General features: G+C 39.4%; 1 protein-coding gene across 4 annotated transcripts in view; it reads left to right on the top strand.

Annotated features, from left to right (window-relative positions):
* Positions 1–23,615, top strand: part of myo6a (myosin VIa) — a 109,747-nt gene that overhangs the window by 73,477 nt on the left and 12,655 nt on the right. Inside the window, exons 21-31 of one of the 4 annotated variants that reach the window (XM_054618057.1) lie at positions 1,449–1,579; positions 1,674–1,751; positions 3,790–3,919; positions 6,904–6,994; positions 8,112–8,262; positions 12,089–12,297; positions 14,969–15,047; positions 17,524–17,684; positions 18,917–18,955; positions 20,415–20,450; positions 21,933–21,971. In XM_054618057.1, the coding sequence (XP_054474032.1) occupies positions 1,449–1,579; positions 1,674–1,751; positions 3,790–3,919; positions 6,904–6,994; positions 8,112–8,262; positions 12,089–12,297; positions 14,969–15,047; positions 17,524–17,684; positions 18,917–18,955; positions 20,415–20,450; positions 21,933–21,971 (1,144 nt within the window). The remainder of the gene's footprint in view (positions 1–1,448; positions 1,580–1,673; positions 1,752–3,789; positions 3,920–6,903; positions 6,995–8,111; positions 8,263–12,088; positions 12,298–14,968; positions 15,048–17,523; positions 17,685–18,916; positions 18,956–20,414; positions 20,451–21,932; positions 21,972–23,615) is intronic. The other 3 variants (XM_054618058.1, XM_054618059.1, XM_054618062.1) reach the window with 3 other exon arrangements.

Genomic DNA, 23,615 nt, shown 5'->3' with positions numbered 1-23,615 from the left:
TCAAAGCAAAACCAGAAGAAAGAGGGGACAGGGGGTCTCTGAAAACAAATTAAGTTGATATGTCAAAGGGAACAGTCTGGAAAGTCCTGACAACGTATACACAGACAGACGGAGCCGACAGAGAGGGAGTCGGGTCACAAAGTTAAAAGTACAAGTAGAGTACACAAAGCTGACAAATGGTGCTAATTGGCTTCTGCTGTTTTGATCTAGTTGTTTCAAAGGTTCTTTATTGGATTTGGAGTGCTGAACATCACTTACAATGATGTTTGTTGTCAAAGTATTGGTTGTTTGAAGTTTTTCAATACCAGTGCAGATAAAGTTTTTGGATATAGGAAGTTATTTCTGTAATACTTTTCCACTTTGACAAAGATAAACATGTTTGTAGCCACATAGAGACCGATGTCAGTGATGTTCTGTCAGTCGATCCAACACTTTGGTCAAGACTGAGTTATCTCTACAGCTATGGATGAACTGTCAAAGATAGTCATGGTCCACTAAGGGTGAATCCTAATGATTGTATTCATCCTCCAACTTTTCCACCCGCACCGGACAACTAATGGATGGATTGCCACGACATTTGTCACAGATATGCATGGTTCCCAGAAGATGAATCGTAAAAACGTTGGTGATTCCAACAACTTTTCTTACAGCAACACCAGCTGGCCAAACTTTCAATTATAACATATTTCAATATCTACTAAATGTGTTGGCACAAGATTTGGTGCAAACATTCATGGTTCCCAGATGATGTATCTTTATGAATTTGGTGATTTCCTGACTTTTCTTCTAGCACCACCAGCATGGTTGATGTATTGAGATTTAAGTGTAATATCTGGACAACTATTGGATCGATTGGCCATAAATGTTGTTCAGACATTCCTCTGAATTATAACAACCTGGTGATCCTCTGACTTTTCATCAGCAGCTGGTCAAACTTGGTTTATACACAAATGTGTAACCAATTGGCTACAAAACTAATAACCCTCGGTCTAACAACAAGCAACCGAACAAAAACTTTGTCTGAGAACAACCTGAAATTGGCACATTTTTATCCAAATCAGAAACTATTTGATCAAAGAATAAACCAATAAGATGCATTCACATTATATTGAGACAATATTGATGAAATGTTGGTTTTCCATCGTCAAATTTAACCATAATTCAATGTCGATCCAATGACATCTTTTCAACATGTAAACTATTTAAATGTTGATCCAGTGTGGATTTTTTTAACTCAACTCAATGATGAATTACCAACTTTTGCTCCCTGGGTAATAATCTACCCAGATGCCAATTTTCTTCATGTTGTTAAACCTTGTTGGACGTATGATACCAAACTCTATTTGAAGAAAAAGTACCGTTCAAGTTCATTCAAAGGATCAGACCGTCTGAAAGCTGAAGGAACATGAACTTCATTGTCTTTCTTTAACCCCTTCCTGTCTCTGTAGGTATGGTGTCGGTGCTGGACCTGATGCAGGGCGGCTTCCCCTCCAGAGCTCCCTTCCATGAACTCTACAACATGTACCAGCAGTACATGCCTCCAAAGCTCACCCGCCTCGACCCGCGCCTCTTCTGCAAGGTCGGTCCTCCGGGCCCCTCTGAGCTTATTTTTATCACCTCCACACTCCACATTTCCATGTTTATCGATGCTCCTGTGCATGTTTGTCTTGCAGGCTTTATTCAAAGCTCTGGGTCTGAATGAGAACGACTACAAGTTCGGTCTGACCAGAGTGTTTTTCCGGCCCGGGAAGGTGAGACCCCTTTTTTTTGTTTAAATCCTGCTCTATTCTCCCCTCGCACTAGCTTCTAATGGTATTGTTCCCCCAAAGAAAGAGATTCAGCGGTAAAGCACATTAGTCACTTTGGCTGCTGAGGTGAGGTGAGATGAGGTTTTTTTCAAAGAACAAAAGCCAACAGATGGAGTTTGTTTTATTCCCCCACTAGATGAATAATTCATCACATTTGGGTTGGACCAGGGGGGGAGGGGGGGATTTGTGGAAGTGTGTGTGTGTTTATCGCAGAGATCCTCGGTACACAGCGTACAGGACAAACTGTAACTGAGGAATGGATTAATACCAATGTCCTCTGTAGGATGAACTGGGACGGTTTCATTACTCTTCACGTCCCTGCGGAAGCATCAGGGATGTGAAGTTTGTTCCGGAGGCAGAGATGAACCTCCAGGAGAGACGTACCATCACTACCCTGAGCCTTCCTCGAAGCACTTATTGCATTCGTATTCGTTTACTGCACTTATCCTATTCGTATTAGTTTGTAGCTTTTAGATGCTTGTTTATGGAAGGAGATGCACTTATGACTTCTGGTGACTAGTAGTTCTCTTGAATACCTATGTTGAATACACTTCCTGTAAGTCGCTTTGGATAAAAGCGTCTGCTAAATGACTGTAATGTAATGTAATGTAATGTAATGTAACATGGTTACTTGTAAATAAGTGTTTCATGTAGCGAGGAGCCCAGAGATGGTTTGAGTTTAAAACCACAGTCATTTTTTCTAGCAGTTAACGATGACGGTGAAAAGCTTCAGACACCTGAAACTTGAGGGTCAGCTGCCCTTTTGCCAGGAATCAAACTTGGTAAACTGACAACAAGGAGACGTCGAGAAAATAATAACTCAGCTGCTCCTTTTCATTATCACGGCAGCAGCAGAAGACTGTCAAGGTTTGGGAGTCAGAGGTTTCCAGAGGACACGATCACAACAAAACAAATATCAGCTGCACCGTCTCAGCTCTGTGCAGACTTTTCAATCAAGTGTAGTGTTGGAAAACATTCAGCAGCTTATAAAAGATGCATGACGGACAGACTGAATAGCTCAAATAAACATACGTTCATGCTTCTGGCCATGTTTTAATGGCATTGGAATGGATGCTCACATACAGAAGTTAATCCATTTTACTTTGATAGTAGTACCAGTACTATAAAGGAACAGGGTTTGGGACTTATGAAATGTTTGCATCAATCCAATGAGGGGCCTTTATTTTTATTGGTTTTGGCATCATATAGGGCCGTCTACAACAACGTATTAGGGCCATGGTAGGTACAAAAAGTAGGTACTTTTAATATTTAGAAAAAGAACTCTGAATTTACTAGAAATAAACAGCTATTCTCTTCGATTATAAAGTCATACATTTTCAAGAAAAACCTCAGAAATTATCCGAGATTGAAGTCACACATTTTTGAGAAAACAAATATTTGTGTTGTTGTTTTTTGTTAAGGAACTGCTTCTCTTAACTTTTTTTACCTGCAATGGTCCCAATACCCCATTGTGTGTCACTATTAAAAAAAAAATCGAATAAAACCAATTCGTAATCAACTGAACACGTAGTTTATTCTAAAATATGTAAAATACCCATTCTTTTCTTTGAGGAACAGGACCAGACATTGAGGTTTTGGTTGTTGTTGCAAGTAGATCGCTCTATTTGAGATTGTCCAGCTGGTCCAAGAGAGGGATGAGATTCACCTCTAATTCAGGAAGTGATGCTCGTTTATATCCTTGTGTATATATCAGCAATTAGCTGCAGTGAGTAAAAGAACATTAGTAGAGCTATTGCTTCGCTGTAAGGCAGTTGTTGTTTTACAAAGACTGCAGTAACTTTTCTGCAAAGTCAGCAAAACACTTTTTCCATCTATGGTGTCGAATCCAAAATGCTTCCAAAGACTTAAAAACTTCATCCACCAGGCGTTTTATTACCATCATTCATTGTGTTTCTCAGGTTGTAGGAGACAAAAAGGTTTCAAACATCTCTGACCATGTGACCCTTTAACTCTGTTTCAGTTCGCGGAGTTTGACCAGATCATGAAGTCGGACCCGGACCACCTGGCGGAGCTGGTGAAGAAGGTCAACAAGTGGCTCATCCACAGCCGCTGGAAGAAGGTCCAGTGGTGCGCTCTGTCCGTCATCAAACGTAAGCAACATCTGTTCAGAGAGAAAACACCATCAGGGTACAGAACCCTGTTCCTGTTAGTTAACATGATGACGTGGTGGTGTGGGCGGAGCATAAGTGGAGGGGAAAATATTCTCTGAAAATGTTAGTAAACGGTCGCTAGAAAGTTATTTTTTATCTCAATGAGGAACTCCTATCTGGTCCTGATCCAGTCTCAGTGTAGTCCTGATCCTCTATAGACCTCCATCAGTAAACAGACCATCAGAGAGAAGATCGTCTGTTTCTATAAAGTTATTCTTAAAGCTCGTCATCGGAGCCACCGGGTCGGATTCTGGAGAAACCAGATGAGATCATGAAGGTTCACCAGAAACTCCTTCAGACCAGACTCCAGCAGAGACCAGTCCACCGTGGACAGACCCAGATCCAGAGACCAGTCCAGAAGACAGTCCCTTCAGACCAGACTCCAGCAGAGACCAGTCCACCGTGGACAGACCCAGATCCAGCAGAGACCAGTCCACCGTGGACAGACCCAGATTATCGGAGGGTTGACGCATATAAACAAACTTTAGAGTCATCAACCAACCTTAGCTGCTTGTCTTTGGACTGCAAACATGCTGCTCCACACAGAAGGCCCGTCACTTCTCTTTGGTCTTGTCTGCCTCCATTGCTCTCATTTTTATTTTTTCTAGTAGTTTCTCTCTCTTTCTCTTTTAGTCTCTTCATATCTATAACAATCTTTCTCTTTTTCTTTCTCTGCCTCTCACCCGCTGTTCTCTCTATCGATTAAATCCAAAATGAGCTTTATTGGCAGCAACTGAACAGGAACAATTGTTGCCAAAGCATATCATCATATCCCATTAAAAATGAATTCTTATAATGTTACAGCAGCGTTTAGAAGATGCTCAGTGGATTTTTTTTAAATATAGCCGGCCTGTGTTCAGTAGATGCAAAGTCATTAGTTTGGTTCAGTTATCGATGGTGAAGACGTTAAATGTTCTGAGGCCGTAACAAGATGAAATGAATTTGGCAGCAGGCAGCAATGTAATCGATCTCTGTCTCTATTTAGCTCTCACCCTTCGTCCCTCCGGGTCTCCCTCTTCTTCTTTTATCTCTATTATTGTCTCATCTCAGTTCAGGTCAGACTTGCTTCACTGGCTCAACAGAAAAGAAAAATATTATATATCTATGGTGCCAAAGAGTTAGGAAGGGATGACATCGAATCACAAATACCGTACGAAGGAAATGAGGGAATTCTGCAAACATAACAGAATGTAAACATGTTATTTTATGCAATTGATTTAAGTTACATTAGTGTACAAGAATACAGAGCATCAAGGAGGATGACAGGACCTCCACCAACCAGTCAAGTTACATTTTATTAGCCGTGCAATGGATCATAAAACTCACGGATCAGATCAGCATAAAAGAAAAAAGGGATCAAATATAACATATAGTAGTATAGCTCTGAAGCCAGTAAACCATCAGAAATACTAAATGTTATCCGTTTACTTTGTTATAGTAATTTATGGTGTTCGTGAGCAAAACAACACACAATTCAAATTACATAGAAATAAAAGAGAGCATCTTTATTCATTAAAACAAATCTCTTCATTATTAGTTTTAATGACGTGTTATAATCTTAGAGCTAGTGTTAGGAAGTTAAACATCATAATTCATCTCTAATATCTATTTTATATTAATGTGAAAACATCTTCAAACTACTGGATTTATTCTAGTTTATCACCAACACTACATTTTACTGATTACATGTGAACACATCATGATAACGTTACAATTTACCTTCATACAATACTCATTTTCACTGAACAGAGCCTGAATGCATCATAATGTAACTGAACAGAGCCTGAACGCATCATAATGTAACTGAACAGAGCCTGAACGCATCATAATGTAACTGAACAGAGCCTGAACGCATCATAATGTAACTGAACAGAGCCTGAACGCATCATAATGTAACTGAACAGAGCCTGAACGCATCATAATGTAACTGAACAGAGCCTGAACGCATCATAATGTAACTGAACAGAGCCTGAACGCATCATAATGTAACTGAACAGAGCCTGAACGCATCATAATGTAACTGAACAGAGCCTGAACGCATCATAATGTAACTGAACAGAGCCTCTGTTCGTTATCGTTAGCGGTGCTGCTAACGTTACTAGCTCTCCTGTTGGTTTAAACACAGATTGGTTGTTTACAATGTAACATTATCAGAGATCAGAGACTAGAGAAGCATAAATGACGTCCTGATCTCATATTTTACTGAATATTGGAGGATAACGATCGTCAGTAAAACTTTATTTAACTCTGTGATGGTTAACGTTAAACTGTGTCATTAATCTGAGGAGGGATCGTACGGACCACTAGTCTCCATTTAACCCTCTCTGGTCTAAAGGAACCTTCTAACAGTTTTCTACTCCTCTGCATCAAACAGCAGCTCAGAGCTTCAAACTTTTCTTGGAGTCACTGGATGAAGTCCCAGAAAAATAAAGGAGGCTCTCCAAGTGTTGCTCTGTTATTGCACCTTATTTTGTAATCAGAGTCTGTCCATAATGAACTCTGTGTTCCTGCTTCGTCAATCTATGAGGTGCCAGAACACCAGGGGCCAAAGATTGATTGAGTAGGTGATCATCACTTGGCAGTGGGTTGAAGGAAACTGAGAGAGTACCAAGAAACCCGAATAGATCTGGAACTGGAAGGATCCTTTACAGAGGATCTTAAAGTCCCTCCTTAAGATGAAATTTCACAAAAAAACAGAGTTTGTGGATGTAGAATCTCATGTCAAAAGCTTCAAATACTGAAAATGTGCCTTTTATTCTGAAAGGTAGAAACAAAGGGATCTGGTCTGCTCTGCCTTTGTCGAGGCTGAAAGGACTAATAAAGTTCAGAAAATCTAACTTGTTTCTAGTTTAACCCTCGGGGGGGTTATGTTAGCAGGAAGTTGACCTTCTCGTCCTCACTTCCTGTCTTTCTGTCTGTTGCAGTGAAGAACAAGATTCTGTATCGGACCAGCGCCTGTATCGAGATGCAGAAGACGGTTCGGATGTGGCTCTGCAGGAGGAAGCACAAGCCCAGGTGAGTCTCTCCTCTTCTTCTTCTTCTTTTCTTTTTCTTCTTCTTCTTTTCTTTTTCTTTTTCTTCTACTTCCACTTCTTCGTCCTCTTTTTCTCCTTCCTCTTCATCTTCATCCTCCTCTCCCTCCTCCTCCCTACCCCTCTTGGTCTTTCTCTATACCTCCTCCCTCCCTTCTTGCTACCTCACCTCTTCTACTTTCCATCCTTTTCCTCATTCTCCATATTTTCCTTCATCCTCTCATCCCTCTTCCTCTCCTCTTCATCACTGTCCTCCCCCCATCAGCCTCTCCTTTCTCCTTTCATCCTTCCCCTTCCTCCATCTTCTTGCATTTTTCACTCCTCTTCCTCACCTTCCTCCCCCTCCTCATTACATGCATCTCCTTCTGGCTCTCTTCCTGCTTCGTCTCCTCCAGTTCCTCCCTCACTCCCTCCTCTTCTTCTTCTTCTTCATTATCTGCCATTTTCACAGCTCAGCAGTGCCAGTCTGCCTGCACACACACACACACACACACACACACACACACACACACACACACACACACACACACACACACACACACACACACACACACACACACACACACACACACACACACACACATGCAGCTCTGCTTATTACCTCCGATATTTGACGATAAACAGCAGAGGGGAGGGGGAGGCAGGTGGGAGGAAAGATGAAGTATTCAGGTGAAGAAGTGAGTTCTGCTCTTCCTCTGCAGGGGTTTTTTGTCTGATCTGGCAACCTGCATGTCCACGCTAACAGGATGTGTGATTGGGTTTGTGTGTGCTGCTGATTACACGGGGGGGGGTGTTAATGAGGGGGCGGAGATTCAGATTCAGATAAACAAAAGCAAAGTTTCACATTTTTGGATGTTTAGTCCAACTTCTTCACTTCCTGTTTTCAGTCCTAAAATAAAAGACATTATCTTGAATTTCCAGAACATAAATTTGAACATTGGATAAAGCCAGGTTCAAAATTCTTGTTTCATTTTATTGACATATTAGAGTCAAAGGTTTTAGCACTCTCCATTAAGTGCTATACAAATAAAATCATTATTATTATTATTATTATTATTATTATTATTATTATTATTATTAATGGTGTGTGTGTTTTTTAGGATCGACGGGTTGGTCAAGGTGCGTAACCTGAAGAAGAGGATGGACCGCTTCAACGAGGTGGTGGCCGGGCTGAAGGAGGGCAAGCAGGAGATGAGCAAGCAGATCAAGGATCTGGAGACGGCCATCGACTCCCTGATGGTCAAAATCAAGGTTTGTGAGCCGGAGCGCTTTGACGTAGGCGCCGTTATTTAACCATGAATTCTCCATGAAGCCTGAATTCCTCCACGCCCTTCAGAATAAAGCTCTTTGTTGGTGCTGACAGACTCAGACGTGTGAGGGAGGTTTCTGTTTCAGAAAATAGGATTTCCACCCGTTCTGACTAAAGCCGCCTCCTCTGAGTGAAAGATGGGCAGCATGAAATTAAACCACACGCCAGAGCGGTTTGACTGACAGCTGGAGCTGCCTGAGGAAACGGGAACAGATTTGATCCGCAGGAATTTAAAAAACGATATTGAACGATAAAAGTCCAGCTTGTGATGATTTTGCAATTTTAAGCGGTTTTATAACTTTCCATGTGAAGAGATTGAGAGATTTTGAACATTCTGAGATATTTACCTGAACTGATGGATCGAGACTCTTTTCTGTTGAACTGGATTCAATTGTGGGTTTTCTCTGACTTCAACCTGCCCTCCTTTCAGATGATCTTATCTATTTCATGTCATAAATCTTTAACGTCCTACAGTATTTTTATAATTTACCATCACTCTCTTTTTTTATCCACCCTTTTGCCTTGTTACCAGAGATTAAGCACGTTAACGTGCACCAAATATTCTGGTTTGTTTCCCTTATTCCCCCCCAAACTATTCCTAATAATCTGTTTACATGGCTGGTGAAAATATCAGCTAATAATTAACACAACTAATATTCCCGTTTACAAGCAACCGTTCATATTCCGATTAATTAAAAATGATGCCCTAACATGTCGTTTATCACGTCAGGAGTTCAACGGCAGGAGACAAAATGTTTTTTTCAAAGTTTCCAAGTACTCAGCCTCCCTCTTTCATTCCTTCAAACACCTTCTTGCAACTCTAAACTCTAAATGGAGCATCATTTACTAAATGAACATCATGCTGTATTGAAGAAGACTTGAAACTAGAGATTGAGACCATAAACTCATGTTTACAATGTTTACTGAGGGAATAAATCAAGAGAGAAGTAGAGTCATTTTCTCATAGACTTCTATACAACCAGAGGAGTCGCCCCCTGGTGGACAGGAGAGAGAATGCAGCTTTAAGACATGAAGCTTTGGATTCAGTTGGGCAGAACCTTGTTGAGAATATTCTGAATGAGCTGTAAACATGTCCAAAGATAGGACAATGCTCTAATGCCTAATTCAGAATATCCAAATGAAACATGATGAACCATATTGATAGTGAAACATGAGTTTGCATGTTAACGTAGCCAATGAGAGCTCGCTGCTGTCAAACCTCTTCTCTCTGCAGCTTCGTTGTTCAGCGTCGGGCTGTCGGAGGAAAAAGGTTGCAGCGACAGCCGATGCTTATGAATATTCATCCCAACACGTCTCCCTCCTCAGGTTATACAGCTCTGCTGACACCTGAACACACCGCGACAGTGACCTGTGACAAACCTGACACTCAGAGGGATTTCTTTTTCTTTTTTCTTTTACTTTACAGCTCCTGTAGAGACGTTATAGTCTGGTGCTTCAGTGTCTGTCTGCAGATCTGACATCCTCATAAACTCGCTGGAAAAGATTTACGTGTGCTCGCTGCCTCGTTTTCTTTCTGAGGATGCAAGCATATGTAAATCTTTTTACCTGCCAGATCAAAACATCTTGACTTCTACTGGACCTGTCTGACCTGATATTTCTTCTTGTACATCAGATATATGGAGTTTTCCTTTTTCCCGACATTTCTGATGAATTACTGCCCAGCGAAACGTACACTGTGATAAAGAATCAGCGTCTGAGCTCAGTCAAACAGATCCTGATCACATTGTAAGGCCTCTTCTTTGTGATTTAGGAGCCATTGTTCTTTTTTCCCTGAAGCTTAAGAATCTAACGTTACTTTTAATATAAATGCAGTGCTCGTTGAAATGGAAGAGGCATTTCACATTAACTATGAAATGCTGCAGAAAAAAAGCTGGAGAGCATAAATGAGATCCAACCATGAAGTATGATACGGTAGCCCTGAGAGGGTGATCTGGTGATCCATTTTTAAAGTTTGGTCTGATTGTTTTCTCTTCATGTCTACGACTCAAAATCAAGTCGAAAAATAGGTTTTGGCAGGATAAAACCAAGTGGGAAAAATATGTTTTTATAGTTATATTTTGTTGTTGTTGAAATACTCAATTTGGCCACATGAGGCTGAAATGCGCCACTCTTTTATGTTCTAAATTAAACATTGAAGACTTACAAAAGCAGCAAATATTCACTGTTGAGGGAATCACCAGTGAAGTAAGACATGTTATAGTAGCGTGAATGAAAGAGAGAGAGAGAATTTGTGTATACGACACAATGAAGCTGATTTTCAATCTGCCAAATGTAAAACCAGCAGAAAAAAAGCTCATCAAATATTCACATTGATTCTAAAGTTTCCAGAGTGTAGGAATAACAGTAACGACTGACACATGAGATCCAACCTGTAAAAGCTCAAGAGAACTGACAGAATTTGATCTGGTGGAGTTTGTTTGACTCATTCAAGGACACCTCAGCACCGTAGATCCACACAGTGCTTCATCAGACTCCTCAGTGCTTTAAAGCAAAACTACGGAGACCGGGAGGGGACAAACATAGAATGAATAGATTAACCGAGGCCATGCTTTATTTATGCACATAATAGAAGTGTATATATATATATATATATATATATACATATATACAGAGAGCCAGAACCTCTGCAGTGCATCTGCTTCAGCAACATTAATTGCTAACTCATCAAAACTTAAATCATCCTAGAAAGTAATAACTGGGTATAAAAACCGCCAAGTCAGCATATTGCTGAGGATATAATCCACAAGCTCTCAATATCCTCTTTAATTGGCTTTTTACTAACAATAATCCCTTGAAAGAGGAAGTGTTGAAATGAATAACTCATCCCCAAGCTGAAGGTTTATAAAGTCTCCATGCAGAGCTTTCTGCAACCAGGTGGAATAAATGAGCTGACTGAATTATTTCATTATATATATTTGATTTAGAAAAAAAGATTGAATTAAACTGAGGTAGCAAATTATATCTTGTTTACGCAAATAAGTATTTTATATATAAATATATACTAGAAGATATATTATATATAAAAAATATATATAATATATTATGCAAGACAGGAAGCTGTATGAAAAATAATGTTAATAATGTTAATCATATGTTTATTTATTTTCTCTTTTTCATGTCCACTCCGGGACTCCTTAGCATTCTATTAACGCTCATATAAAGGCCTGGTTAATAAGACTTTTAACAGGTTGCTTCATGTGTTGAAGCTGCATTCTCTCTCCTGTCCACCAGGGGGCGACTCCTCTGGTTGTATAGAAGTCTATGAGAAAATGACTCTACTTCTCTCTTGATTTATTCCCTCAGTAAACATTGTAAACATGAGTTTATGGTCTCAATCTCTAGTTTCAAGTCTTCTTCAATACAGCATGATGTTCATTTAGTAAATGATGCTCCATTTAGAGTCAAACAGACCATAAAGCAGGGGATGCTTTAGGGCGGGGCTACACACTGATTGACAGGTCGACACCAGAGACGTATACGGCGTCTCTACGTCACTCCTCCTCAGTCCATATATGGTCACTTCCTGTTCACTGGTTGCAAAAAAACAAGATGGCGACGACCACAATGTTGAACTTTAGGCTTCAAACATCAGTCCACAAACCAATATGAACAAACATTTGTAGTAATTGGTGGAAAATACAAAGATAAAAGCCTCTCTGCCACATTTAACTCTTCTTCTCCCGCTCTAATAACTTCCTGTGTTCTAGAATCATCATTATAACTCCGCTCTTCTTTTGTGTCCGTCAGTGCACCATCATGACCCGCATCGACATCGACCACGAGTACCAGGCCCTGGTGACCCGGTCGGAGCAGCTGCTGACCGCCATGCAGAACAAGAAGAAGGAGGAGGAGGAGCGCGAGCGGCTGCAACGCATCGAGGAGGAGATGGAGCGCGAGAAGAAGAGGAGGGAGGAGGAGGTGCAGCGCCGCAAGCAGGATGAGGAGGACCGGCGACTGTGAGTGGGAGTCGGGGGGGGTTAACTGGGATGGAACATTTTTGTTTTTGCAGCTAAAATATTTAAGAGGCACTTGATAGAAGTTGCCGGTTTTTTTTCGACCTGGGAAAAAATGCTGCAATGGACAGATGCACTCACTGTCCACTTATTTTAGGGATTTACATAATGAGTCCACGAGGATTTATTTTTATATATAAGAGCTGAGGTGTGTTGCTTTTTTTCTACCTCCTCTGTATTTAGCTGATATCCAGAGTGATTTACAGCGAGTTCAGCCGCAGAATCAGCTTTAAGTTCACATCAGAGATAAGATGTCAAAGGTCACAGCCTCAGAGCGACGAGATAAAGAGTTCAAAACGAACTGATTCTGTGGAAGAATCTGAAGGAAAGAAATCCGGTCATGTTTAACTGATGTAATCTTGGCACAGAAGTGTCAAATACATGTTTTAATTAATTAAATATTCAGGTTTTGCTGCAGATTTGTTGAATCAGAAAGCCCAAATTCATAACTACAGAAGTTCACAATTTTTGTGAAGGAAACGCTGATGTTTTCAGTTTGTCTCGTCCTGATTTCATCTAAACAGAAGGATTGATGCACTTGCTGCAGACTTGGTTTTTCACTGCCGCCGTAAAATTAGAGATTAATTTGAAAAACGATGGTTAAAAAAACACCTGTGAATCAAACGAGAAGTTTTTAATTAAACTTTCTGATCATTTTTCAGGCTGCAGTTCGTGACGCTCATATTGCTGACAGGTGTTTCTATTATTTTGTCCACCCCTTCTATATCAGTGAGGGTGAATAAATAGCAGAAACATCTCTCTGAACATTTTTAAACCTCCATGAAGATTGGAAAATTATAAAAGAACCGTTAATTTGATATTATTAATTATTGTAGAGGTTGTTGGAACGACTTAATTAATCATATCTTTAAGGCACTCCCAAATTGAACAAATAAAGATGTGTTCCTGTTTGTGCAGCGCTGCAGGATAAATAGAAACATGTAAGAATGAAGGAAATCTGTTGCTTCAACCTCTATATTATCTGTTCAGTGTCCCCACTCTATTTCCTAAATGACACCATGTAATCACACGGTTTCACCCGAAAAAATGTCCTTTCCTGCCCGGATCATGTCGGTTATATTCCACCCTCTCAGTCTTCGAGGAGGACTGATGGGGACCAGTGTGTTCGTCACAAACCACTACCCGCTAATGTAAGACATTAGAGATGACATAATAGATTTTATGGTCCACTTTGCCTCACAAGATCCAGCTGAAGGTCACAGACTGGAGGTCGTTGTTGGAGCAGCTTTAGGAGATAAAATCCACCGACACTTTAATGCCTTGTTTTATTCCTCTTAGACCCAAACAGAATGCAAACATTATGCATAAGGTTGAGTCTGCCTGTCACTCCCGGTGCTTCAGATTCCTCTCAAAGGACACAGCATGCTGTTTTATTTTAAGGCATTTTAGCTGATGTTTCTATTTAGAGCAGTTTGCAGCATGTGCAGCAGCAGAATCACCTTCAATTCCTGGATGACCAGAGAGGACAAGCAGTCAGGACTAGAGGGGAAATGTCAGAGCGTTAGTGCTCCGATCTGGTTTCATGTGAGTGCACGACAGTTTAAAGAGATAGAAGTGATGTTAGGATGTGTGGTTGTATGAGGTTCTTCTCCATAGTCAGTGTTTTACTACAGTAGCTTGAGTTTGTAGAAACAGACAGGAGAAAATACGCTCTATTCAACGCTACCAGACTCCATTCACAAAAACAGTCATTTAACCTCTCGTAACACTGGAACAAATCAATGTTCTGCTGTGGACGTGTTTTAGAAACCTAAAAGAATCAATATCAGTTTAAGTGAACGCTATATTTAGAATATTTTCACCTCTTTACCTTCCTGTCAGACAGAACTTTCTGACTGGAAACTCAACCTGTTATCTATGCTCTCTACAAAGACACCAGACTACATTCACAAAAACAGTCATTTAACCTCTCAGAACACAGGAGTTACTGCTCTACTGCTGCCTCTATTGGTTAGTTTGTTTGTGTTGTTGGGTGACTTGTTCAGATTTACTTAAGTCTTAATTTTAAACATTCAAACTACATTATTAACTTCAAAATCTGACTCTAATTTGTCATTCCAACTATAAATACACTCTTAAAGAAATATAAGTCTTTCAGGACTAGTGTTTAAAAACTAAAACTGTATTAGGAGTTTGTTCAAATAAGGAAAAGGAAAACAAACACATATAGGTTTATATAAACATTATTTTAAATGTGTGTGCAAAGAAGCAAGAAAGGTTGTCTAAGGTAACCAAGCTTATATGTGTTTGCAAATTTGAAACTTACTTTCAATAATAATAATAATGTTATTTAAATAGTACATTTATCTGGGTAAAATGTATTGTGCTCATGGGGAAATGCCGAGTCTTACACTTTTATCAGTCAGAGAAGAAGAAGAAGGCTGAAGGTGTTTTCACTTCACTAATCCGTCTTTATTTCTCTCTCTGTCTCTTTCTCTGTTCCACAAAACATCTGAATTTATTTTGTCTTTGTCTCAATCATCATCTGTTTCTTTCTCTCTTTCTTTTTGTCTCTCATTTGTTTCCTTCATCTCCTTCTGCTTTCATCTGCACTATTTTTCTTCTTCCTCTCTCTGTTTCTTCCCTCTATCAGGAAATCAGAGATGGAGCTGAAGAGGAAGCACGAAGAGGAGGAGAGGAAGAAGAGGGAGGAGGAGGAGAGGAAGATGCAGGTGGGTGTTGGTTCTGTGTCTGCAGCCGTCCTGCAGAATAACTTGTTTTGACCCGGCAGTTGTTTGCATATGGAGTTAAAACAACGTGTGAATTCATAAAGAACGGATGGCGGTTGCTGATAGCAACATGAATTGGTATTGCAGCTGAGTGCAATTTGCAAAGAGGGAGAAAGAAAATATAATTATTTTTTTCCTCTTTTTTGTTCGTTTTTCTCATCTATTTACAAAAAGTGACATGAAGGGCAGCTTTATTCATGTATTTTTCATGACTCAACGGTCAATGCATCCCAAAATAAATGTATTAATACATTTGAGCAGACACCCCTTTTTAAGTTTTCTTAAGTATCAATGTTACCCAGTGATAGTTGTCTCTACATCCTTGGGTGCACTGCAAACAGGAGCTGATAAGAGATAATTTGGCATACTTTTTAAGATGCCAATGTGCCAAAATGTAAACTAATAGCTTTTATCCCTCAGCTAACTAGTTCTTTCTATTTTCACTGAGGACGGTGCTTTAAAATCCCCTTCAGAGCAGCAGGACTCTGGTTTTTGGGGCGAAGGCAGAAACCTCAGTGACAGAAATCTAAAACCAGGAAGATGAAACCTGCAGCAGATGAAACCTTCCTGTTTACGAATGCCAACACGTTGTGTTTGTGTGACGGAGCAGAGAGACGGCAGGTTTCACGGTTCACTGGGGTTTTTTTTATGTTCATCATCCAACGTGTCTCCATCCAGCCCATCTGTTGGCGCCGACCCGGCCGGATCACGTTGATGGTTTTAGTGTTGAGCGGCGGCTCGCCGGTCGGTGTCCCCGAGCCTCCAGGCTTGTTTCAATACAGATCTCTCACATTTCCACCGGCTCACTGTTGTTTGGCTTCTCAGCACGTTCTGCTGTCATCTCAATATTCATGAGCCACTCTAACAGCGCTCAGGATTTAACAAGAGGAGGTTGATCCATACATTCACAGCTGTGGTATAAATATATGGGAAGCATTCTGGAGTGACTTTAACTGTCATTAAAAGATTGTCTGTGAGAGACCAGAGTTCATATCCATAGCTTAACACACTGTACGGAACTGTCATGGTCACTAACTGTCTCTGATTCATGATAGAAAGATATGGTTTATTTCAACAACTTGGTCATTCAAAGTGCAGAAGAAACACATTATAAAAGGACGTTTGGATACAATTAAAATGGTCATTAAAGAGCCTAGAGAAAAAAGATAAAATAGGATAAAATACTAGAATAAAAGTTACAGTGAAGTACAATAAATTATTTAATAAAAAGGCAGCAGCGAACATAAAAGTCTTGATTTAAAAGAAGTGAGAGTTGAGCTTACTTGCAGTTTTATGGGAGCTTTTTTCCAGATTTATGGAACATTAAAAAAATGAACGCTGATTCTCCAGTTTTAGTTTTAACTCTGGGGACAGAGAGCAGACTTGAGAGGTCTGGATACTTCATAATATAATAAAGCATTCAGTGCTCTATGAGACAGGAAGCCAGGGTAAAGTCCTCAGAACTGGACTGATGTGGTAATCTATGTGTTAATGTGGCTGTTGAAGTTCAGGTCTGAGTCCGTGACTGCAGCCAAACTTTTTGCTTAGTTTGTGGTTTTTAACGTTGCAGATTGGAGACTTTTTCCCTAAAACATAAACCTGTTTTGTCTTTGCTTAACTGAGGAAAGTGCATTTACTCAGTGCTTGTTTTGGACCCTGGTTATATTGTTTATAAACCGGTGTGTCGTCTACATATTGCTTGTTCCTAATTTTGTTGCCCTCCGTAGTGTATTAGTATTACTATGTGTAATGTAGTATTACTATGTGTAATGTAGTATTACTATGTGTAATGTAGTATTACTATGTGTAATGTAGTAGAACCGTCAGTCCAGGAACTCGTTTCACAAAATTTATAAAAGTCACATGACAGGAAATTATGTCATGTTGCAAATCACAACTTTAGTATTTGGAAAAAAATGAGTAAGATCTGAAGTGTGTCAAGATGTGTCTGATAAATATCCTCGAGTTAAAACGAATTTGGAAAGTAAAAAGAATCTGGTGAAGAAAGAAGTGAGACCTCTGTCATCTAGATTAACTACATTGTCTGTGTTGCAGCAAAGTGACCAGCCAATCACGGCCCACCTTGAAACAAAACAGCATGTTTTTGTTGTGAAATTTAGATGAAATTCAGGGACTGAACAGTTTGTGATACAGTACGTCTGAAAACATCTAGACGTCGTCTGACATCTGCATTTGTAAACAGCTGTTCTGTAGAACAGTCTCACTCCTGACAGAGTTTGTAAAGTCCTGAACCGAGGACGCAGCAGCCGGATCTCAGCGGTGGATCTGCCAGATATTATACACCAGCAGATGGTTAGACAATCCTTGTCGTATGTCACCAGCGGCGGGGACGGCTCTCCAGGTGGTGCAGCCGACAGTAAATAAAAACAAAACGCTCTTGTAATGTGTTTGTGTTCAGGTGGAGATGGAGCTGCAGCTGCAGGCGGAGCGGGAGGAGGACGCGTCTCGACAGACCGTCCTGGAGCAGGAGAGGAGGGACAGGGAGCTGGCTCTGAGGATCGCCAAGAGCGAGTCCGAGCTCATCCCCGAGGAGGTGCAGATCGACTCCGGCCTGCGGAGGTAACCAGCTATCTATGTTTTAACACTTACATGTGGTCATAGAGAGCAGGAAGGAAACGCAAGCAGGAAAATATAGTTATGAGCAAAAAAAAACACTGCAATTGGGCTCTGTTGTGGTTGGTTAAGCAAATCAGAAATCTTTTGTCTTAATGCATTATAAACATACTTATGATCTGCTTATAGCAATGTTTAACCCTCTGAACCTCAAAACCCGTCGGCTGGATGAAAAAAAAATGTTTTCTTTATAAACAATAGCCAAAACTACACTGTTTATCACAGCCAGAAGCTTTAAAAACAGTCATAACCGATAGATTTCATCTTTCCAACAGTCCTTCAACGCACCATGTTAGACAACTGCTTCAGTAAGGAAAAGCAACCAAGACGAGGCTGAAAATTGTGATATTTCAATAAAAGCAAATAAACCGTTTGCTTTAACCAGATTCTGTAAAAAAACTTTAAATTCTGAGTTTCTCAGTTCAACTATGAAGCCATGATTTACTCGGCTGAGACCAACAGTCATGTGACAAGAATTCAGTGAAACTTTGACTGAACTTCAGGCTGCTGAACACAGAGCAGAGAGGAGAGGCTGTGAATAGAGGTTGTAAAAATGTACATAGTTCAATGAATACAACATGTGGAGCCTCCATTTCTTTCTGGCATTGGTAACACTTGGAACATTTTGGGAATATAGATTCCATTGTTTGAGAGGTGCTTGACTTATCTATTGCTTGGGGTTCAGAGGGTTGAGTATAGTTATGAGCACTTATAACAATATTCCTAACGCATCATAAAGCATTTTATAATGACTTATAAGGTCAAGTAATGAATACTTGCAATGCGAATGAAAACTTATTCTGTTCTCTCACAGTCCAGTGTGTTTGTCCTTTTCCAGTTTGACAAAGTCCAATGTATGACTCAAAGGCAGCTGCTGTGATGTTTTACTCTCAGTACGTTCAACGTTCACTAAAAAACTCTGAATGTTTTAAGACGCTGAAGCCCGAGAAAAAACTATTGATGATGCATCACCGTCTGACGGCAGCTAGAGCGGTTGAAGACCAATCACTTCCTGTTGCCGTTTCACATTTTGACATTCTGTAAACTGGATTTTTCTTCTCCTGGATTTTCTTTTCCACAGACTTCTTATTTGAATCCGTGTGGAGAAATGATCATCTCCATTGGATCCTGTGTGTAACCATCTCCTTCTTTGTTTTCTTTGTTTTTTTCCCTCCCAGTAACGGCTCCTCAGTTCCATCGTCCCCAGAGAGAGCAGCGTAAGACCTGGCGATTTAACCCTTTAATTTTAATCCCCAAAATCCCACCTGCCCTTTTGACCTTTCAACCCATAACAAACCCCTGCATGCTGTAACAACCCGCCAGCCCAGCACAACCAATGAATCCAACTAACAGTTTGGCAGAAGGCACTCTTGTTTCTTTCATCTGTATTTTGAGTAGAAGAAACTTTAATTGTCCACTTTTTAAGCAATTAGCACCCATTTAATTTTTTCACCGACGTGATTGTGACTAGAATCCTGATCTGGGCTCGTTTTTTATCAAACTCTTAAAGAGAAGAATAATCACATGACTCAGTCTTACTTATAGCAAAGCTTTAGAGACAACTCTCTAATTTATGTGTATAACATTTAGTCCACATATGTGCTATAAATAGCTGTTTATTCTTTTAAGAATAAATAACACAATCCTACATTTAAAAGTTAAATCGATTGGCATTAAAACTCACCTTCCCTCAAGATGAATTAATTAAATGTAGATTCAATCTAAATCTTCCCTAAGGATTTGGATTCATTTGAATTCAGTACTTTTTTTTAAATGATTCCTGTTTGATTTATCAGCATATTTACAAAAGAATAATATAAAAAATAATTTAGGTGAGGAATGGCAAAACATACACAACAGATATATGTGATACAAATACTTATTATATGTACAATATTTATATAAACACACAGATTTAAAACCACACCACTCCTCACCAGGTCATGTTATCATAAAAAGAATGACTTTACTTATTTTATAAAGTTTATTCACTTTCTCTTTATTAACTTTCTTTATTTGGTAAAATCCTTTATAATTCTAGAAGAATAATTAATACATTTTATGGAAACATAATATGTGATTAGCAAGCAGCCTTAGGCCAAATGAATAAATATGAAATTATAGATAATTGTGCAAAATTAAATAATACAGGCAGGGAAGTCTGCCGCTGGAGTAAAAAAGTTAATCAGATAAACCAAATAAAGCTTTAGCTTATTACCATTATTAATTTAAGAGAGAGTTTGCTGCAGATCTACATAAATCTTTATTTAGTTTGAGTTAAAGTGATTATTTTTTCTACTTTAATCTTTATTTAGTTTGAGTTAAAGTGAATACTTTCTACTTTAATCTTTATTTAGTTTGAGTTAAAGTGATTATTTTTTCTACTTTAATCTTTATTTAGTTTGAGTTAAAGTGAATACTTTCTACTTTAATCTTTATTTAGTTTGAGTTAAAGTGATTATTTTTTCTACTTTAATCTTTATTTAGTTTGAGTTAAAGTGATTATTTTCTACTTTAATCTTTCCTGATGTTCCAGCTGTTTGATAAATCTGGGCCTCGTCCTCTGATCAGAGCTCAGAAGAAGAAGAATCACCTTCCCTCCTCCTGATTTTAGTTTTTTGGTATTCATTGTTCCGTGTCGCTCCGTCTCATAATCCTACAATCTTCTGTTTGCAGCTCCGCTGGAACCACAATGCTCAAGAGCTTGACCATGTAGGTTTCCCTCTCAGAACCAAACACACCCACCCAACACCTTCAGGGACACGACGTAGATCTGTGTTTTTAGGGTTTTTATGTAGCGAGGCTCTCCTCTGTAGTCTGCAGAGATGTGTTAACCAGTTCAGTGCTGCATCCTGAGATGTTAAACGTTCTCCGTGTCCGTTTTTATTTCCTGCCGCGGCGTTCAGCTTCATTTCCTTTCGTAGGCCTCCACCTCCCTCACTCTTCTCCCTGCTCTCACCCTTAAGAGACCCGCATACAAAAGTCTCTCTGGCAGTTTGAAGTTGCTGCTCGACGGCGTGAGTCAGCCGTAGTCGCGTCCACGTTCCTCTGTTCCTCACGTCGAGGACGCTGGAGAGCTGCAATCGTAGCACTTTGTGGTTCCAATACGCAGCACTCTTCTTCTCTTAAGTGTTTTATTTATTTATTTATTTTTTCTCATCTCAGTGCAGCTCGTTACAAATATCACTGCAGTATTTATAAAATGTTTTTTATTCTCACAAACTGACTGAGAGTCGAGAGATTGAAGCAGCAAAAAACCATCCTCAGGAACACCTAGTACTCATAAATCTTTATATTCAGATAACCCAAGATATAGAACATTTAAACCATTTAAACAGGTTCCATATGTCAGGAGAACATGCACACATTCACCACAGACTGAGATAAACTGTTCTCTTAAAGGCTTCACATTCACAGAACTTCTCCAAGTTCTTGTTTCCTCTTTCTCCATTTTTCTTCATCCTCCTCTTTTCTCTCCTTCACCTTCATTCAAGACCTTCGTCCTTTTGTTTCTTTTTAACTCTAGAACTCACCTTTACATGCAACTTAATAGTTTTGTGTAATATGTTTTTGAAGGGAATGTAATTCAAGTTGACAAAGTGAACGTTCTTGTGCAGTGGTGGAGAGTAACTTAGTACATAAACTCAAGAAAGGCACTTCAGTAAAGTTTAACCAGACCAAGTCCAGACCCGCTACATTATTAAGTTTATCAGTAATATAATGATATTAAATTAAATTAGAAAAAAACTATAAAGGAGCTCATAAGTGCTCTGAAGTGAATATTTATTTATCATGTTTTAGTTTCCCTCAAGCTGATGTTAATGGAAATTAAATTAAGTATTTTTTTAAGTGAGCATATTTCAGATTTGTTCATTAAATCGTTTTTTAAATACAAAAAAGTACAAAAACAAATGAAATTGAAATATAATATCAATATAAAAAGTTGCTTCTTGTTGACTTTTGAACCTTTCTTTCCTCACGTTTTGAATTTCCTCTTCCTCTTCTATATTCCCAACCCTCTCATATTTAGTTTCTCTCCTTTCCTAAAGCCTCTCCTCACCTCCTTCTTCCTCATGTTCTTCATCTACTATGAGTGTTTCTATGCAGTCACTACTTTGTATACTTGGTTGTAAGAAAAACTCCACCTCTAACATTCTACTAACTTTTAAAAACTGGGGCCGTCGTGCTTTTTAGGGAAGAAATGGCGAAGGAAATGACTGAACTTCTGGCGAGGTGGGTAGAAACCGTTCAAACTGAAACAGAATGAATCTCCGTCATCAGTGAAAATCTCGACACAATCAGTCGCCTCAATTCACCAGATTATTGATCACATGTGATGCAGAAATCCTCTAAAAGTCAATTTTGTTGTTGATCATAATCTAATTCAAGAATTGTGATTAACAGGGTTAATTCCCTCAGAGCAGTTTGATATTCGCTGCAGGTTTCTGATCATTTTCTGGTTTATTTTCTGCTGAACATTTTCTCTCGTTTATCGTCGACCTGCTGCCGTCTGCAGAGTAAAGAACCTGCGTTTTGTGTTTAAACTTGTGGTTTTTACTCCACCTTCATTCTGCAGCTCCAACCTTCTTATTGTTTAAAGGTGCAGTCTGTAACTTTACCTACATTCTAAATACAGCAGAGTTGATGGATGATTTAATGTTTCCACTGTTTTCAGGCCTTATTATTTAAGATTGTTATGTCTTATAAAGACAAAAACTGTGTGATTTAGCTGTTTATTATTATTGTTTTTTATAATATGATCAAGTATTTGTTTGCATCCCTCTATATTTCCCTTCATCTTTTTATGTTCTGAAGCTTATTCTTATATTAGAATAAACACAGCTTAGGTTAAAGTCGTCTTATCTGCTTCTGACTTCTAGCTGATTTATGGTAAAAGAAAGCAAAAATGGTAAAAAACTAAACAATTTTTTAGTGTTTCAACAAACTCCTTCATACTTATTCTGTTTAATAACGACATTAATTTAACCATAAACGTCTCTAAAGTCAGCTCTTATCGTTACATCGTCACTATATTTAACTAAAGCCTCATGTTGGGTCTCCACCAGCAGCCTGATCCACATTCACAACATTTTACAAATGGCCCAGTACAACCAGTCATGTTCTGTTTACGAAAGCATTCATGCCAATCTCCACATCGCACATTTTGACTGAATATCAGCCAATAACTAAAACTTAATTTACACACTATGATGGTTAAACTGTGTTATTGATCTCAGGTTCACATGCGTGCCGAACTGGAAGGAGTGATCCGTACTAACCAATGTTATATTTTCTTTACAAACTTGTTATTTTGTGCAGTTATACATTAAAATTAAAACGGTAGATCGTCACGGTAACCTCTGAAATCAGCTGTTGGTCTAGTAGAGCTGTGATATTTTTTAACCTTTGACATCCAGTGAACTCAGCAGCTGAAAGTCAACTAGACGCCACAGCCACGCAGCTCCTTTTGTGAATGAGAGTTCACTCTTCTCCTCAGATTACTGCACATAAATGTTGTTTTCTCCGCCATGCTTCTTCTATTAGTCAGCCTGCCTCTAATTGGCTCAGGCCGTCCTCCTCGCTTTGCCTTAAACACACAGCAACAGGAAGTAGCAGCCAAAAATGACCCCCCAAAAACATGTGCCCCTTTTGGGAATGCGTTACCAGCCCGCTGCATGTCAGAATGCCAAACCCCCATCATAAAAACCCCAGAGACACCCAATAGGATTAGACAACCAGCAGGGTCCCGCCTCCCAAATCCCGGTCACGGATTAATCGACCTGTCAGCGAGGTTCCACAGCTGATCGCTTTGCTACTGTCATTTATAATTCATCACATTGAGCTGCCACTCCACGCCGTCGAAACCTCAAAGGCGTT

The sequence above is a fragment of the Anoplopoma fimbria genome, chromosome 18 (assembly GCF_027596085.1).
Source record: "Anoplopoma fimbria isolate UVic2021 breed Golden Eagle Sablefish chromosome 18, Afim_UVic_2022, whole genome shotgun sequence".
Lineage (NCBI taxonomy): Eukaryota > Metazoa > Chordata > Actinopteri > Perciformes > Anoplopomatidae > Anoplopoma > Anoplopoma fimbria.
This window is presented reverse-complemented; position numbering and strand designations above follow the sequence as displayed.